Here is an 18,541-nt window from a genome sequence, read left to right on the forward strand (position 1 = left end):
CAACAGTGGGAATGTTACTGAGAGGTACTCTAAGGGGCTGGATATATGAATATTTAGATAGACAGGGACTGATTTGGGATAGTCAGCAAGGCTTTGTGCATGGTAGGTCATGTCTAACTTATCTAATAACATCTTTCAAGGAAATTCCCAGGAAAGTTGATGAAGACAGGGCGGTGAATGTTGTCTACATCGCCTTCAGCAAGACATTTGACAAGGTCCCACATGGGAGGCTGGTCAAGATGAGGTAGTAAATTGGATTAGACATTGGCTTTGTGGGAGAAGCCAGACAGTGGTCATAGATGGTTGCCTCTCTGACTGGAGGCCTGACTTGTGGAATGCCATAGGGATTGGTGCTGGGTCTGTTGTTGTTTGTCATCTATATCAGCATCTGAATGATAATGTGGTTGGCTGGATCAGCAAGATTGTGGATAACACCAAGGCTGGGTGTGTAGTAGACAGCGAAGAAGATTACCAGAGCTTGTGGCAGGAATTGCACCAGCTAGAGAAATGGCAGATGCAGTTTAATGCAGACAGGTGCAAGGTATTGCACTTCAGTAGGATCGACCTGGGTAGGTCTTACACAGTGAACAGTAGGGCACTGAGGAGAGCAGCAGAACAAAGGGATCTGAAAATATGGTCCATAACTCTTTGAAGATGGCAGCATAGCTAGATAGGGTGATAAAGCAAGGCACATTGGCCTTCATCAATCAATGTACTGAATACATTGGCCTGGTCTGCTGCATTCCACCAGCATTTTGTGTGTGTTGCTTGGATTTCCAGCATCTGCAGATTTCCTCGTGTTTGCATATAGGATATTGCGTACAAGATATGGAATGTTATTTTAAAGTTGTGTTATGTTTGGTGAGGCCTAATTTAGAGTATTGTGTGCAGTTTTGGTCACCTACCTACAGGAAAGATGTAAAAACAGCTGAAAGAGTACAGAGAAAATATACAAGGATGCTGCTGGGAATGGAAGTGCAGAGTTACAAAGTAAGATTGAATTTATTCCTTGGCATGCACAAGATTGAGAGGAGATTTGATAGAGGTATACAAAAGTATGAGGGGTATATATAGGGTTGATACAAGAGGAAACTTCTTCACTCAGAGGATTATGAGAGTGTGGAATGAGCTGCCAGTGCAAGTGTTGCACGTGAGCTTGATTGCATCATTTTAGAGATGTTTGTATAGGTGCGTGGATGGTAGGGTTATGGAGGGCTATGGTCCAGGTGCAGGTCGATGGAGGTTTAAATGGTTCGCCATGGACTAGATGACATTATTGGGTAATTTGCCTTCATATTTAATCTTTTCTCTCCTTTTCATTTTGAATTGCCTTCTGTAGGTTTTTAAAAGCTTTGCAATCCCCTAATTTCCCACAAACTTTTCTAGATTATATGCACTCTCTTTTGCTTTCATGCTGTCTTTGACTTCCCCGGTCAGCCACAGTTGCCTCATTATCCCTCTAGAATACATCTTCACATTTGGGATATACAACATCTATCCCGGATTCCACCCAGAAAATGCAGACATTGTTCCTCAGTCCCCATCTCTGCTAGTGACTGCTTCCAATCCGCTTTTCTCATGCCTCTGAAATTCCCTTTACTCCACTGTAATACAGATACATCTGACTTTATCTTGTCCCTGTCAATTCTATCATGTTATGATTACTGTCTCCCAGAAGTTCCTTCACCTTAAGCTCCCTAATCAAATCTGGTTCATTACATAACATCCTATCCAGGATTGTCTTTCCCCAGCGGGCACAAACATACGATGCTCTAAAAAGCCATCTCATAGGCATTCTACAAATTCCCTCTCTTGAGGTCCAGCACAAAACTGATTTTCCCAATCTACCCACATATTGAAATCCCCAAAGACTGTTGTAACATTGCCGCTATTACATGGCTTTTTTAATTTCCCGTTGAAAATTATATCCTGGCTACTATTTGGCAGCCTGTATATAACTCCCATTAGGAACTTTTTACCCCTGAAGCTTCCCCACAGAGCCATCCCATTCTCTTCCTACCTGCCTGTCCTTTCAATACAAGGTGTATCCTTGGATGTCAAGCTCTTAATAACTATGATCTTTATTTCAGCCCACAATGTCATATCTGCCCGCCTCTATCATCTACTGCATTCCATATACTTCATGTATTCAAATATAACACCTTCAGTCCTATATGTATCATCTTTTATTTTGCTCTAATATTACACTTCAACTCATCCACTGACTGCAACTTTACCCCATCATCTGTCTGTCCTTCCTCACAGTCTCACTACATAATGCATCGACTTGTATACTAACTGCCCCTTCCTCAACCCTATCACTCCACTTCTAAACTTAGTTTAACCCTTCCCCAAAAGTTCTAGAAAACCTGTCAACAAGGATATTGGTCCCCTTGGGTTCAGATGTAACTCGTCTTTGTTGTACAAGTCAGACCTTCCCCAGAAGAGATCCCAATGATCCAGAAATCTGAAACCCTGCCCCATGCACCATTTCCTCAACCACTCATTCATCTGTGTAATCATCTTATTCCTGACCTGACTAGCACATGGTACTGAGGACCCCGAGGACTTGTGGAAACTGTGTGGTGGTTTCTTTCAAACTTTTAGTCTTTTAACATCTTTGGACTATTTTTACTGTGCCCATGGTCTGTTTTTTTAATCAATTATGGTATTGTCTGCACTGTTGAAACTATATGTTAACTATAACTATATGTAACTATGTGGTTTTGTGTAGGTCTTGTAGCTTTAGTTTTTGGTTTGTTGGGTGGTAGAGTTGGTCTCCTGACTTGGTGTATCTGGGTAGTCTTGTTTTGTCTGGTGGATTTGGAGCTCCTTTCCGGGGAACGCGCTAAGATGGTAGCGCGATATTAATATGCAGCAGCCTCTCCTGACTCTGGATTGGGGATTGCCAAACGTTACGTGGATTTTCTGGTGTAGTCTGTTTTGTCATGTGCTTTTGTGATATCATTCTGGAGGAACGTTGTCTCACTTTTTAACTGCACTGCATTTGTGGTTTCTAAATGACAATAAACTGAAACTGAACTGATCTGAACTGTACTAGGTGTAATCCAGAGATTACTACTTTGGAGGTCCTGCTCTTCAGTCTCTTCCTTATCTCCATATACTCACTAAGCAGGACCACTTCCCCCTTTCTACCCATGTCATTGGTGCCAATGAATACCAGAACTACTGGCTGCTCACCCTCCATCTTGAGAATCTTCTGCAGCCCCTCTGATACATCCAGAACCCCAACACCTGGCAACCTAACACACCATCCCGACCTCTTTTGCAGCTTGAGGGGAATAGCAGCAGGGGAAGCCCGAACTAACTGCTTGCTTCCCTTAGTTCTCCTGGTGCTCACCCATCTACTATCTAAAGTCTGAACTCTGGGTGTGACCACCCCAGTAAAAGTCTCGTCTATGAAGCTTTCAGCCTTGCAGGTGGCTCAAGGTGCTCCAGTTCCTGGCCTTGTCAGTCAGGAGCTGAAGCTTGGTGCACTTCCTGCAGATGTAGTCACGAAGGAGAGCGTTAGGTACCCTGGAATCCCACATCTCACAGGAGCAGCATTCTACTGCCTGAATTACCAATCTGTATGAACAGTACAGAAGACAAGCGTTTCACAGTATGTTGATGCATGTGACAATTATAATAATAAACCAGTTCAAATTCCAACCAATTACTAATGCAGTATACAGATGACACATGCATGTTTGGACCTCAAACTTCAAATCATTGCTAACTCATTCATTAAAGCATAAAGGAGATCATCCCCTCAAAACTAATCAACAAGCTTCAAGACCTAGGTGCCAATACGTCCTTGTGCAACTGGACCGTTGATTTCCTCACTTGTAAATCCCAGTTTGCTCTGAGTGGTAACAATATCTCCTTCATGTTCTCCATCAGCACTAGTGTACCACAAGGCTGTGTCTTTAGCCCCCTGCTCTATTCACTTTACACTTCTGACTGTGAGGCTAAGCACAGCTCCATGCCATACTCGAGTTTGCTGATGACACCACTGTTGTTGGTCAAATCAAAGGAGATGAATCAGCATGCAAGAGGGAGAATGGAAATCTGGCTGAGTGGTGCCACAACAACCTCTCACTCAATGTCAGCAAGATCAAGGAGCTGATTATTGACTTCAGGAGGAGGAAATCTGAGGTCCATGAGCCAGTCCTTATCGGGGGAGAGGTGGAGAGAGTCAGCAACTTTAAATTCCTCAGTGTTATTTATTATTTCAGAGGATCTGATGTGGGCCCTGTGCAATTACCAAGAAAGCATTGTAATCTAATTCCTTCAAAGTTTGCCAAGATTCGGCATGACAGCTAAAATACTGTCAAACTTCTATAGATGTGTAGATGCATCATAGGCTTGTATGGAAATACTAATGGCTTCCAACAATCAGCCTATAAAAAGTAATGGATACAGTCCAGTCCATCACAGGTAAAGAATACGTACACGACGCTGGAAGAACTCAGCAGGTCAGGCAGCATCTGTGAGAAAAGAGTAGCCAAAGTTTCGGGCCGAGACCCTTGAAGGTCTTCATCAAGAAGGGTCTTGGCCCGAAAAGTTGGCTACTCTTTTCTCACAGATGCTGCCTGACCTGCTGAGTTCTTCCAGCGTCGTGTACGTATTCTTTGATCCACAGCATCTGCAGTTGTATTTTTGTGTTTTAGACAATAGACAGTAGGTACGGGAGTAGGCCATTCGGCCCTTCTAGCCAGCACCACCATTCACTGTGATCATGGCTGATGATACACAATCAGTACCCCGTTCCTGCCCTCTCCCCATATCCCCTGACCCCACTATCTATAAGAGCTCTATCTAACTCTCTCTTGAATGCATCCAGAGACTTGGCCTCCACTGCCTTCTGGGGCAGAGCATTCCACATATCCACCACTCTCTGGGTGAAAATTTTTTTCCACATCTCTGTACTAAATGGCTTACCCCTTATTCTTAAACTGTGGCCTCTAGTTCTGGACTCAACCATCAGCGGGAACATGCTTCCTGCCTCCAGTGTGTACAATCCCTTAATAATCTTATATGTTTCAATCAGATCCCCTCTCATCCTTCTAAATTCCAGTGTATACAAGCCCAGTCGCTCCAATCTTTCAACATATGACAGTCCCGCCATTTCTGGAATTAACTTTGTGAACCTACGCTGCACTGCTTCAATAGCAAGAACGTCCTTCCTCAAATTTGGAGACCAAAACTGCTCCAGGTGGGGTCTCACCAGGGCCCTGTACAGCTCCAGAAGGACCTATACTCAATTCCTCTTGTTATAAAGGCAAGCATGCCTTTAGCTTTCTTCACTGCCTGCTGTACCTGCATGCTTGCTTTCATTGACTGATGTACAAGAACACCTAGATCTCATTGTACTTCCCCTTTTCCTAACTTGACTCCATTTAGATAGTAATCTGCCTTCCTGTTCTTGCCACCAAAGTGGATAACCTCACATTTATCCACATTAAACTGCATCTGCCATACATTTGGCCCACTCATCCAACCTGTCCAAGTCACCCTGCATTCTCATAACATCCTCCTGACATTTCACACTGCCACCCAGCTTTGTGTCATCGGCAAATTTGCTAATGTTACTTTTAATCCCTTCATCTAAATCATTAATGTATATTGTAAACAGCTGTGGTCCCAGCACCGAAGCTGGCAGTACCCCACTGGTCACAGCCTGCCATTCCGAAAGGGACCTGTTAATTGCTACTCTTTGTTTCCAGTCAGCCAGCCAATTTTCAATCCATATCAGTACTCTGCCCCCAATACCATGTGCCCTAATTTTGCCCACTAATCTCCTATGTGGGACTTTATCAAAAGCTTTCTGGAAGTCCAGGTACACTACATCCACTGGCTCTCCCTTGTCCATTTTCATAGTTACATCCTCAAAAAACTCCAGAAGATTAGTCAAGCATGATTTTCCCTTCATAAACCCACACTGACTCGGACTGAGCCTTCTACTGCTATCTAAATCTGTCGTAATTTCCTCTTTTATAATTGACTCCAGCATCTTTCCCACCACTAACGTCAGGCTAATTCCGTGTTTTCTCTCTCCCTCCTTTCTTGAAAAGTGGGACAACATTAGCCACCCTCCAATCAGCAGGAACTGTTCCTGAATCTATAGAACATTGGAAAATGATTACCAATGTGTCCACGACTTCTAGAGCCACCTCTTTAAGTACCCTGGGATGCAGACCATCAGGTCCCGGGTACTTATCAGCCTTCAGACTCAACAGTCTATCCAGCACAGTTTCTTGCCTAATATAAATTTCCTTCAGTTCATCCTTTACCCTAGTTCCTTGGGCCACTATTACATCTGGGAGATTGTTTGTGTCTTCCCTAGTGAAGACAGATCCAAAGTACCTGTTCAACTCATCTGCCCCTGTTTTGATTCATCACAGGTAAAACCTTTTGCACCATTGAGCACATCTGCATGGAGTACTGTTGCAGGAAAGCAGCAGTCATCATCAAGGACCTCACCAATCAGGCCACGCTCTACTCTCACTGTTGTCATCAGGAAGGTAGTACAGGAGTACCACCCCAGGACCCACACTAGGTTTAGAAACAGTTTTATCCCTCAGCCATCAGGATCTGAACCGGGGGGATAACTTCACTCGTCCCATCATTGAACTGTTCCCACAACAATGGACTCACTTTCAAGGAATCTTCATCTCATCTTCTCATTAGTTAATGCTTATCTATCTATCTATTATGATGATTATTTCTATTTTTTCTTTTGTATTTACACAGTTTCTTGTCTGCACATTGGTTGTTTGTCTGTCCTGTTGGGTGTCATCTTTCTTTGATTCCATTTTGTTTTTAGGATTTACTAAGTATGCCCGTAGCAATCTCAGGGTTGTATATGGTGACATATATGTATATAGGGACAGGGTTTAATTTGTTGAACAAATGAAGGTAAATAAATTAGTTTAAACTGATCAAGCAAATGATGAAGTAAAGTAGAATTACCAAGACAACTATTAGCCTCTCTTGCCAGGGTTTCTCTTCAGCCCCATCTTAAATCCTCCATTAATGACCTACAGAAGGAAGCCAACCTTTTACTCTGAAACTAGGTCACTTTATTTTATAGGTAGAATTTCCAGGTGAAATTGAAATTGAACAATACCTTTTTTCTGTTTCACATTTTTCATCAAACTCCACTTCAAATAATGTTGCACCCGGACAAATAAAAACAGTAGTTGCATGACTATTGTTTTCATAGTTGTGAGTAGACTCCATGCTCCACATCCTGAGAAACACTGACTCCTCAGATTTCTCCAAGTTCTCACCGCCAAGCTATTAATCAAAATCAAAACAATTTGTTTTTGAAGCAGTTTCCACGCCACCCTGTCAGGCACCTTTATGTGGCATAAGCCAAAAGATTACACTGAAAAAATACACTGGATACAGGCATTACCTTGATAAAATCATCACCAGTTTCACTGCAGAGGATCTTCAACTTCTTTGCCAGTGGAGCAAAAGCTTGCAGCAGATCACAGTGAGGGATTTCCAAGTTATGAAGTTCCAACAGAAAGATCACCTTTAACAATAAAAAATATTTGAAGTGTAACTGATGAGGAAAGCTGAGGGGAAGGAGTGGAGCAAATGGTAAATACTGGAAATTAAATTTAAAACAAAGTCCTGGAAATCCAACAATAAATTTTACCACATGGTGCAGCTTAGCATGCTTTCAGAACAGCTATAGGCCATATATCATGAATGGTGAGGCCCCAGGGCACATTAAGGAACAAAGTGACCTTGGTAATCAAGTCCAAAAACTCCCTCAGTTAGGCAGCATAGTGAAGGCAGCCCACATGGTATTTGTCTTCATTAGCTGGGCACAGAGCATGCGTAGAGTGGACATGATACAACTTCATAAAGCTGGTCAGGCCTCAGCTGGGATATTGTATGCACCACAGCACCACATGATTACACGGGTGAAGGCACAGAACAGATGCAATTATAAGAGCATTCAGGAGAAACTGAATAAGCAGGGTCTGTTTACCTTACAGCAAAGGAGATTGAGGAAGGCTCTAATAGAGGGAAACAGAATTACGATGCAGATGTATAGGGTAGGTAGCAAAGAAATCCTTTCCTCATTGCACAGACGTACAAGACTATGAAGTATAGTTTAAGATGAGGAGCAAGTTTAGAGGAAAATCTGAGGAAAAACTTTTTTTTCATCCAGAAGGTGATTAAAATCTGGAACACTGCCATAAGACATAAGGAAATGAGGCTATTTGGCCCATCTAGTCAGCTCTGCCATTCAATTATGGCTGAACTCAATTTTCCTGCCTTCTTCCTATAACCTTTGATGACTTAGCTACTCAAGAACCTATCAAATCACTGCTTTAAATGTAACCAATGACTTTGTCTCCACAGCCATCTCTACAAATTCACCACCCACTGGCTAAAGAAATTCCTCATCTCGATTCTGAAATGTCCTTCCATTCTGAGGCAGTGCCTTCTGTTCCCAGACTCTCCCTCTACTGAAAACATCCTCACCACGTACACTCTATGCAGCTCTTTCAATATTCAGTAGGTTTCAATGAGATCTCCCCTCCTTCTTCTAAACTCCAGCAAGTACAGGTCCACTGGCATCAAACGTTCCTCTTAAGTTAATTTTTACATTTCCACAAACCTCCTCCAACTCACTCCAATGTCACCACATCCTCTTTTAGATATGAAACCCAAAATTGCTCACAATACTCCAATAACCAATGCCTTATAACATCTCAGCTTCACATCCTTGCTTTTATATTCTAGTCTTCTCAAAATAAGACCATAACATATGGAAGCACAAGTAGGCCAATCGGCCCACTGAGTCTGCTCTGCCATTCAATCACGGCTGATCCAATTCCTCCAGTCATCCCCACTCCCCTGCCTTCCCCCCATTCCCTTTGATCCCCTGGCTAATCAAGAACCTATCTATCTCTGCCTTAAATACACCCAATAACTTGGCCTTTACAGCTGCTGGTGGCAATAAATTCCACAGATTTACCACCCTCCTATTAAAGTAATTTGTCCGCATCTCTGTTCTAAATGGACGTCCTTCAATCCTGAAGTCATGCCCTCTTGTCCTAATAAGGGAAATAACTTTGCCATATCTAATCTGTTCAGGCCTTTTAACATTTGGAGCATTTCTATGAGATGCCCCCTCATTCTCCTGAACTCCAAGGAATACAACCCAAGAGCTGCCAGATGTTCCTCATACGGTAACCCCCCCCCCCCCCCCCATTCCTGGAATCATTCCCGTGAATTTTCTCTGAACCTTCCCCAATGGCAGTATATCCTTTCTAAAATAAGGAGTCCAAAACTGCACAAAATACTCCAAAATCTAGTCTCACGAGTGCCTTATAGGGTCTCAACATCACATCCCCACTCTTATATTCCATACCTCTAGAAATGAATGCCAACATTGCATTCACCTTCATCACCGACTCAACCTGGAGGTTAACCTTTAGGGTGTTCTGCACGAGGACTTCCAAGTCTCTTTGCATCTCTGTGTTTTGAATTCTCTCTCCATCTAAATAATAGTCCGCCCGTTTATTTCTTCCACCAAAGTGCATGATCAGACATTTTCCAACATTTGCCACTTCTTTGCCCATTCCCCAAGTTTCTGTGCAGGCTCTCTGTTTCCTCAACACTACCCGCTCCTCAACCTATCTTTGTATCATTGGCAAGTTTAGTCTCAATTCCATTAATCCCATAGTCCAAATCATTGACATACGTTGTAAAAAGCAACGGTTCCAACGTTGACCCCTGTGGAACTCCACTGGTAACCGGCACCCAGCCAGAATAGGATCCCTTTATTTCCATTCTCTGTTTACTGCTGATCAGCCAATGCTCCACCCACGCTAGTAACTTCCCTGTAACTCCACGGGCTCTTATCTTGCTAAGCAGCCTCCTGTGCAGCACCTTGTCAAAGGCTTTCTGAAAATCCATGTACACCACATCCACTGCATCTCCTTTGTCTACCCTGCTTGTAATTTCCTCAAAAAATTAAGGTAGGTTAGTCAGGCAGGATTTTCCTTTCAGGAAACCATGTTGGTTTTGGCCTATCTTGTCATGTGCCTCCAGATACTCTGTCATCTCATCCCTAACTACTGATTCCAAGAATTTTCCAACTTCTGATGTCAGGCTAACAGGTCTATAGTTTCCTTTTTGCTGCCTCCCACCCTTCTTAAATAGTGGAGTAACATTTGCAATTTTCCAGTCAACCGGTACAATGCCAGAATCTATTGATTCTTGAAAGATCATTGTTAATGCCTCCACAATCTCTGCAGCTTCTTCCTTCTTTGTATTCAATGCACCAAGGCTATATTCCATGAGGTCCAGGAGATTTATCCACCCTCAGACCATTAAGCTTTCTAAGCACCTTCTCAGTCTTAATTTTCACTTCCCTGACACTCTTGAATGTCCAGTATACTGCAGATGTCTTCCACTGTGAAGATTGATGCAAAATACGCATTCAGTTCCTCTGCCATCTCTGTGTCTCTCATTGCAATATCTCCAGCGTCATTTTCTATTGGTCCTATATCTATCCTCAACTCTTTTACCCCTTATATACTTAAAAAAGGTTTTGGTATCTTCTTTGATATTAGTCACCAGCTTCCTTTCATAATCCACCTTTTCCTTCCTAATGACCTTCTTAGTTTCCTTCTGCAAGTTTTTAATAGCTCCCCAATCCTCTAGCTTCACACTAGCTTTGGCTTCTTTGTCTGCCCTCTCTTTTGCTTTCACTTTGGCTCTGACTTCACTTGTCAGCCATGGTAGTGAATTCTTCTATTCGAAAATTTCTTATTTGGAATATATGTCTTGCACTTCCCTAGTTTTTCACAGAAACTCCGGCCACTTCAGCTCTGCTGTCCTTCCTACTAGTGTTTTTTTCCAGCCAACCTCGGCCAGTTCCCCTCTCATACCACTGTAATTTCCTCTATTCCACTGAAATAGCAACACATTGGAATTTAGTTTCTCCTTCTCAAATTTCAAAGTGAACTCAATCATACTGTGATCACTGTCCTCTGAGGTTTCCTTAACTTTTAAGTTCTCTTATCACCTCCAGATCACTGCACAACACCCAATCCAGCACAACCGATCCCCTAGTGGGTTCAGCAATAAGCTGTTCCAAAAAGCCATCCCTTAGACATTCTACAAATTCTCTCTCTTGAGGTCCAGTACCAGCCTGGTTTTCCCAATCCACTTTCATGTTAAAACCCCCAACGATTATCATGACATTGCCCTTTTAACATGCCTTTTCCATCTCCTGCTGTTTAGAGGCCTGTATACAACTACCATTTACCCTTTTACCCTTGCCATTTCTTAACTCAACCCATACAGACTCCACACCTTCCGATCATATGTCATCCCTTTCTAACGATTTAATATTATTTCTTATACACAGGGCCACACCACCTCTTCTACCTACTAACTTAGCTTTCCAATACACCACATATCCTTGGACGTTCAGCTCCCAATGGCAGCCATCCTTTAGTCAAGTTTCAGAGATGGCCACAACGTCATACTTGCCCACCTGTAGCTGAATTTCAAGATCGTCCATTTTATTTCTCATGCTAACAATGCATTTGCCTTCTTTACTAACAACTCAACCTACAAGCTAACCTTTAGGGAATCCTCACTAGGATTCTGATATCATTTTGCACTTCAGATTTCTAAATTTGATCCCCATTTTAAAAAGCCTACACATCTACTCCTTCTACCATGTGCATGACCATACACTTCACTGCACTGTATTCTATTTGCCCATTATCCCAGTCTGTCCAAGTCCTTCTGCAGACTCCCTGCTTCCTCAACACTGCCTGCCCCTCCACCTATCTTCATATCATCTGTAACCTGGCCAAAGCCATCAATTCTATTATCCATATTACTAACATATACTGTGAAAAGTAGCAGACCCAGCACTGACCACTGCAAAACACTACTGGTCACTGACAGCCAACTAGAAACGGTTCCTTTTACTCCCAATATTCTCCTAATGCCAGTCAGTCAAACTTCTGCCTATGCTCATATATCTTTCCTGTAAGACCATGGGCTCCTATCTTGCTTAGCAGCCTTAAGTGTGGCACCTTGTCAAAGGTCTTCGAAAATCCAAGTAAACGAGATCCACCGATTCTCCTTTTTCTATCCTGCTTGTTATTTCCTCAAAGAATTCCAACAGATTTGTAAGGAAAGATTTCCCTTTAAGGAAACCATGCTGACTTTCAACAATTTTATTGTGACCCTCCAAGTACCCCAAAAGTCATCCTTAATAATGGACTCCAACAACTGAAATTAGGCTAACTGGCCTATAATTTCCTGTCTTTTGCACCTCTCCGCTTTTAAAGAATGGAGTGACAATTGTGATTTTCCAGAAAGATCACTGTTAATGCCACCAAAATCTCTTCAGCTACCTCTTTCAGAATCCTGGGGTGTAGTCAATCCAGTTCAGCTGACAGATATTCAGTTTCCCAGCACCTTCTCCTTAGTAATAGCGACTACATTCACTTCTGCCCCCTGACATTCCTGAATTTCTGGTGTAGTGCTGGTGTCTTCTGTGGTACACTTATTCAGATTGTCTGCTAGTTCTTTGTTCTTCATTACAACCTCTCCACTGTCATTTTTCAGCAGTCTGATGTCCGGTCCTTTACACTTTATGTATCAGAAAAAAACTCCTGCTATGATCTCTGATATTATTAGCCAACTTACCTTCGTATTTCATCTTTTCTCACCTTACTGCTATTTTAATTGTTGCCTATGGGTTTTTTAAAGTTTCCCACTAGTTTTTGCTATACTGTATGCCCTCTCGTTTGTTCTTATACCGTCTTTGATTTCCCCTGACAATCGCTCATCCTCCCTTTAGAATACTTCTTTGGGGTGAACCGATCCTTCCAGAAACTCCAGTTATTGCTGCTCTGCTGACATCTCTGCCAGTGTTACCTTACCCTGCTGCAAAATTTCTCTTTTATATGTTCACATCTAATCAAATTCTCATTCAGTCTTCCTGGGCTGACCTATAAACTACCTTCGAGAAGGATTACAGACAACGGCAAGCATGGAAAATCATTTTTTCAACCATGATACTAATCTAATCTTTACTAATGTTGCACCTTTTAATAAAACTCTGTAATTTAGCGTAATAATGTAAAAGTAATTTGAATGGTAGCAATACAATATAAACTATAAAATGATAGTGAAATACCAGGTTTGACAACATATATTTGATAATTTAACAAATTATACATTGTAACTATTCAAAATGATATAGAAATTATTTTCTTATTGCATCTACTTGTCATTTTTAAATGTTTTGAAAACAATTAAAATGGGTTTTAGAAGGAATGGACTTTGCATTCTTTGACTCACTTACCAGTTGTCTCGTCGCCATAGCAAGGAAGGAGTCATTTAGCTTTGCCGTGAGCTTATTCCCACTGCAGTTCAGCATCAGGAAATCTAAGACATTAGATGCACTGGCAATGTGACGTTCAACATCTGTTGGACAATATTGTGGTCAATAATAAATATGGTGTTTCTGGTATCTATTCTCTATTTCAGTGGAATGAATGTTTCACTAATCATGTCAGATCCAGGACTAAATTGGTTCAAAACACTGTTCATTCTTGGTACCACCACACAGAAACTAAAATCCCACTGAATTTTAGGGGAGATCAGGAAACATCAGCTGGTGAATCAAATACCAGCCATACAAAATTCCAGATATTCTGAGGCATGGAGTTATACGACTTGGAAATAGACCCTTTCGCCCAACTCAAACAAGGTGCTTCATCTGGCCCACATCCTCAAAACCTTCCCAATCCATACATACGGAAATGTTTTTAAAATGTTGTAATTGTATCCACCTTTGCCTTTTCTATCCCCTCCACCCCCACTTGATTTTACAAACCTCCAAAAGCCTCCTTTGCTCCAGGAGAAACAGCCCTAGCCTATCCAGTATCTCTTCATAACTCAAACCATCCAGTCCCCGCAAAATCCTAGCGAATCTAGTTGGATAGCAGATCAGAGTTTTACCATATCTAATCGGACTGTAAAGTGTTTTAAACGTCAGCTAACACAAGAGTCATGAGACTCTCAGCAGTCAACATAAAACTTTTCTACCATATCCATCATTTCTGGGATGGATGTTAAGTAATGACAGCAAATCAAACTAGACTACTCACTTTTTATTAAACTTAGAATATAATTAATGTTAAAAACTGAATACAGTGGCTCTGGTACATCTGACTGCTCAATTCAATTAGGTCAGATCAGAGACACAGTGCAGACCCTTGCCATTTCCTCAGGTCACACAAGGGGCATTCCAGGGAATGTATTATTTTAGAAGTGTATCATCAAATGAACTGTCTGTAGATAAGGAGAAACTTCTCACTGTCCTTCAAGCAATCCTACAAAGATTGTTTATAATAGCTCATTTAAAATCCTGCAATTCTGACAATACAATTATACCACGGTCTTGGTACCATGCTTAAGGGTCATATTAGATTATGGAGTGGACTTTGAAGCCACAAACATTTGATTTATTAGTCAAGGCATAACAAAGGGCCGAGATGGCCTGTTTCCATGCTGAAATTGTTATATGGTTAAACTGAATCTCTAATATATGCTAATTACATTCCAGTTATCAACAGTAATTAATGCATTGGCTCACAAGTTCTGAATACAGACACAATTAAATGGAACTTGGAATGCCAAATCTAGCATAAAATTGCTCATAGCATACAGTGTTCTCCTTCAACTGCAGCCTTAAGTCAACAACCTGCATGCCCTCTGAAGTAAGCACAGCAAATCCTGTGTCATTAACCAAAGGAACCAATACTGAACACTAATTCTGGTCATTTTATCTTATTGCCTTTAGTACGATATGTATATTTCTCTGCATTAAACAATAATTTCACATCAAAAGTAATTTGTCAATTGCAAGGACACCCAAGGATGTGGCAGCCTTACATCAATACAAAACTTTTTAATATATTGATTCTGCTGTAAAATCCACCAAAGTAATATTGGGAGACTAAAATACAATTGCAACAAATCCCAGACTAACTGATCAATACACAATATTAGTTATTGATTTTAAAATTAAGTTATCTTGAGTTGAAATTTTTAATTTACTCTACTTTTTGGGCCAAAGACTCAAATTCTATCAAGCAATGGAAGTTAAACTACAGGGTGAACTAACTAAGAAATACGATTCAAGGTAGACATATTCTAAGGTTTCTTAAATACTGGAAACATGGTTCAGATATAAAAGGGGATGATGGTCTTTATTAAGCAGTTTCCACTGAGGCTGAAACAAACAGGAGTGGAGTGTAAAACACGTAGCACGTACAGTTACGGAGAATTTCACTGGCACGTTGAACAGACAAGACATCACTTCCCTTCAGCTGCAAGTAACACCAGGAGAGGAGATGGCCTTGCAATGCCCAAAGCAGATTAACAAGAACAGCTTCATTCTTCCCAAATGAATTGTTTGCAACCATCAATTCACACTGAAAGCAAAAACAAATATTGTTAATCCAAATACATCTTAACCAACCTGTCACCATATGCACTGATGCTTCCTCAGAGGATTTAACAGCTAGTACAAGAACTTCAAGTAGTGAACAACAAAGATAGACTAACTTAAATCTCAAAAACCGCAGATGCTAGAAATCTGAAACAAAAACAGAAAATATTTCAAAACTCAGCAGGTTGGACAGCATCAGTGGAATGAGAAAGAGTCAACATATGGGGTGTGTAACCTTCCGTCGTTGATTGTTTCTCTTGTAATACACTAGCCAAAACTTGCTGAGGCTGCTGCACATGGGGACTGAGCAGAATCAGATTTTCCCCTTTACTGCCACGGGAAACTCTCAGCAGCGGGCTGAGCAAGAACTGAAAGCGGACGCCATGTGGTAAAGGCGGCAAATACAATGTTGGCATTTATTTCAAGGGGAAAAGAATACAAAAACAAGGAGACAATGCTGAGCCTTTGTAAGACACTAGTCAAGCTGCACTTGGAGTATTGTCAACAGTTTTGGGCCCCGTATCTCAGAAAGGATGCGTTGTCATTGGAGAATGTTCACGAGGATGATTCTGGGAATGAAGGGGTTAATAAACGAGAAGCATTTGGCAGCTTTGGGCCTGAATTTACTGGAATTTAGAAGGATGAGTGGGGATCTCAATGAAACCTACTGAATGTTGAAAGGACAGATAGGGTGGATATGAAGAGCATTTTTCCTATAGTGGAGGTATCCAGAACTAGAGGGCACAGCCTCAAAATTGAGAGGCAAACTTTTAGAACAGATGCAAGGAGGGTAAATGATTTACAGACTTTTAGCAAGAGGGTAGTAAATCTGTGGAATGCTCTGCCACTGATTGCAGTGGAGGCCAAGTCCGTGCGTATATTTAAGGTAGAAGTTGATTGTTTTCTGATTGGTCAGGGCATCAGAAGATATGGCAAGAAGGCAGGTGTATGGGGTTGAGTGGGATCCGGGATCAGCCGTGATGGAATGGCAGAGCAGACTCAATGGGCTGAATGGCCTAATTCTCCTCCTGTCTTATGCTCTAATTGCAAGGAGACCAGAAAAATTTCATAAAGATTATTAACAGTAGACACTATCAAACAAATGCAGAATACTGTCATTCATATAAAACTTAAATAAACATCAAAGTCACTCTGTAAGCAATTAATGCAATTTGTTCTTCTGAATCTGTCAGTGATTTGTGAAAGGAGTCAAGTGTCTGAATATCCACTACAAACTTTTAAATCCTGAAACCCAATCCACCCAAATCAATGACAAGATAATGTTAGTCACAGTTTTCCAAAGACATTATAACATGGCACAGTTGTAGGTGTGTTTTTATAACTTTGAGCTCAGACACAAATAATTTTAAGTATAAAAAACTGTATGTAGAGCTCTTTTTCTGAATTTAACCAGAGATCTGAAATCCTCAATTAAATTAAAAAAGAGGCAGCACTTCCTCCATTTTGTAAAATGAAATTGAACTACTGAAATACTCAATTAAACACAAACATGACTTTCCAACCCTTAAGATCCATTCTTTCAACTAGCCAACATACTAATTTTAGTTCATTACTTACTGTATCTACATATTAAATTAGACACTTGCACATCTCTCTAAAAAATTATTCATCCCTCTCCAGAAAATTCTGTTTTTCTTGCTCTTCCTACAAAAACAAAATTTTAGTTTCCAAAATTGTGCTTCATTTTTCATTTTCTTCTCCAATCACTTAACCTTTCCAGCTTTCTACCTCCTCCTCCTCCTCCTCCAGGCTTAGTTCACCACCTTGTAATGAAAAGGCAACTTATTACCTGAGATGGGAAGAGGGAAGGGGTTAGAGAAGGGAGCAGGAAAACTACTAATTGCAACAATAAGTGTTCATGAATGTACTATTTTAATCACTCAATTTTTTTTTTAAAAAAAAAGGTCAACTTCTTAGTTACAGAAGACATCTATCTTATTTGCACCAATCATACGCAGGAAAACCAAACTTCATTTCTTTATAATAATAAAAGTAAATAATTAGCTTCATGTTGCAAATATACTAATTTTTCACCATAAAAGAAAACAATTTGGTCAAAGCTTTTTAAGTCTGTAAATCATTTATCCTAGACATGCATACAACATATATCTTACCTCCCGTGTTGCTACCAACAGCAAGGTGTCCATAACCATCATTACTGAATTCATATCAAACTCTGCAGGAACCCCTTTCTGTGGCAACTGCAGCAGCCCACTTGGATCCTTGTTACTGCACCAGACAATGAAACGGATTCCAATCAATGGTTTAGTCTTGGTGAAAAGTCGGTAAATGTAATACGGAAATACGCATCAAAATATACAGAATGGAAGAAATACCTGATGGTTTACTATAAAGACTCAATCTAATGTGTTCTTTGTGTCTTTGGTCAAAGAACAACTCTGACTTACTCCTTGCATTTTATATCAGTTTCAAATAACTTCTATAAACAAAGTCCCATTACTGCACTGATCCTGAGAACACAAATAACTATATAATATAGAAAGAAGAGCATTTACTGGTATGGGTAAGAAAGAATGCCAATGGAATTTTACAGCCACAGTAATGCAGGCCAGTTCTACAGTATCACAGAATCCACAGATAGTGGATTCTAACTACAATGAACTCCTGTTTATTTGGCATTTATACACCTGGAACTCTTACACCACTAAAGAGAAATTTCCAAGAATGTCATTTGATTTGTTACATTGCAATTCCATATTTTAAATAAATATTAAAATTTGATATAGTTTAGCAACTTAAAGGTTGATGCATAGAAGCTTGAGCAACTCTCATGCAACCAGCATAATCGCACTATCGGCAAATCCCATTATCTGTGCATCTCAAGTGACAGACTGTTTTATGGTTCCTTCCAAATTGCAAAACAAATCTCAATAACTATAGAATTGGACAGGAAGGTGGTGAATGATTAAAAGAATTTCAAAGCAGTCACCCCAGCTAAGTTCAAGAACATTTCCTTAAGGATCCATTTGACGA

General features: G+C 40.8%; 1 protein-coding gene across 5 annotated transcripts in view; it reads right to left on the bottom strand.

Annotated features, from left to right (window-relative positions):
- The window catches only part of zzef1 (zinc finger, ZZ-type with EF hand domain 1), a 303,511-nt gene that overhangs the window by 215,779 nt on the left and 69,191 nt on the right, over positions 1-18,541 (bottom strand). For all 5 annotated transcript variants that reach the window (XM_059972942.1, XM_059972943.1, XM_059972940.1 and 2 more), the window contains exons 18-22: positions 17,662-17,776; positions 15,350-15,509; positions 13,373-13,494; positions 7,424-7,546; positions 7,133-7,302 (exon numbers count right to left, since the gene is read on the bottom strand). In XM_059972942.1, the coding sequence (XP_059828925.1) occupies positions 7,133-7,302; positions 7,424-7,546; positions 13,373-13,494; positions 15,350-15,509; positions 17,662-17,776 (690 nt within the window). The remainder of the gene's footprint in view (positions 1-7,132; positions 7,303-7,423; positions 7,547-13,372; positions 13,495-15,349; positions 15,510-17,661; positions 17,777-18,541) is intronic.

Source organism: Hypanus sabinus, chromosome 6 (assembly GCF_030144855.1).
Source record: "Hypanus sabinus isolate sHypSab1 chromosome 6, sHypSab1.hap1, whole genome shotgun sequence".
NCBI classification, from domain to species: Eukaryota; Metazoa; Chordata; class Chondrichthyes; order Myliobatiformes; family Dasyatidae; genus Hypanus; species Hypanus sabinus.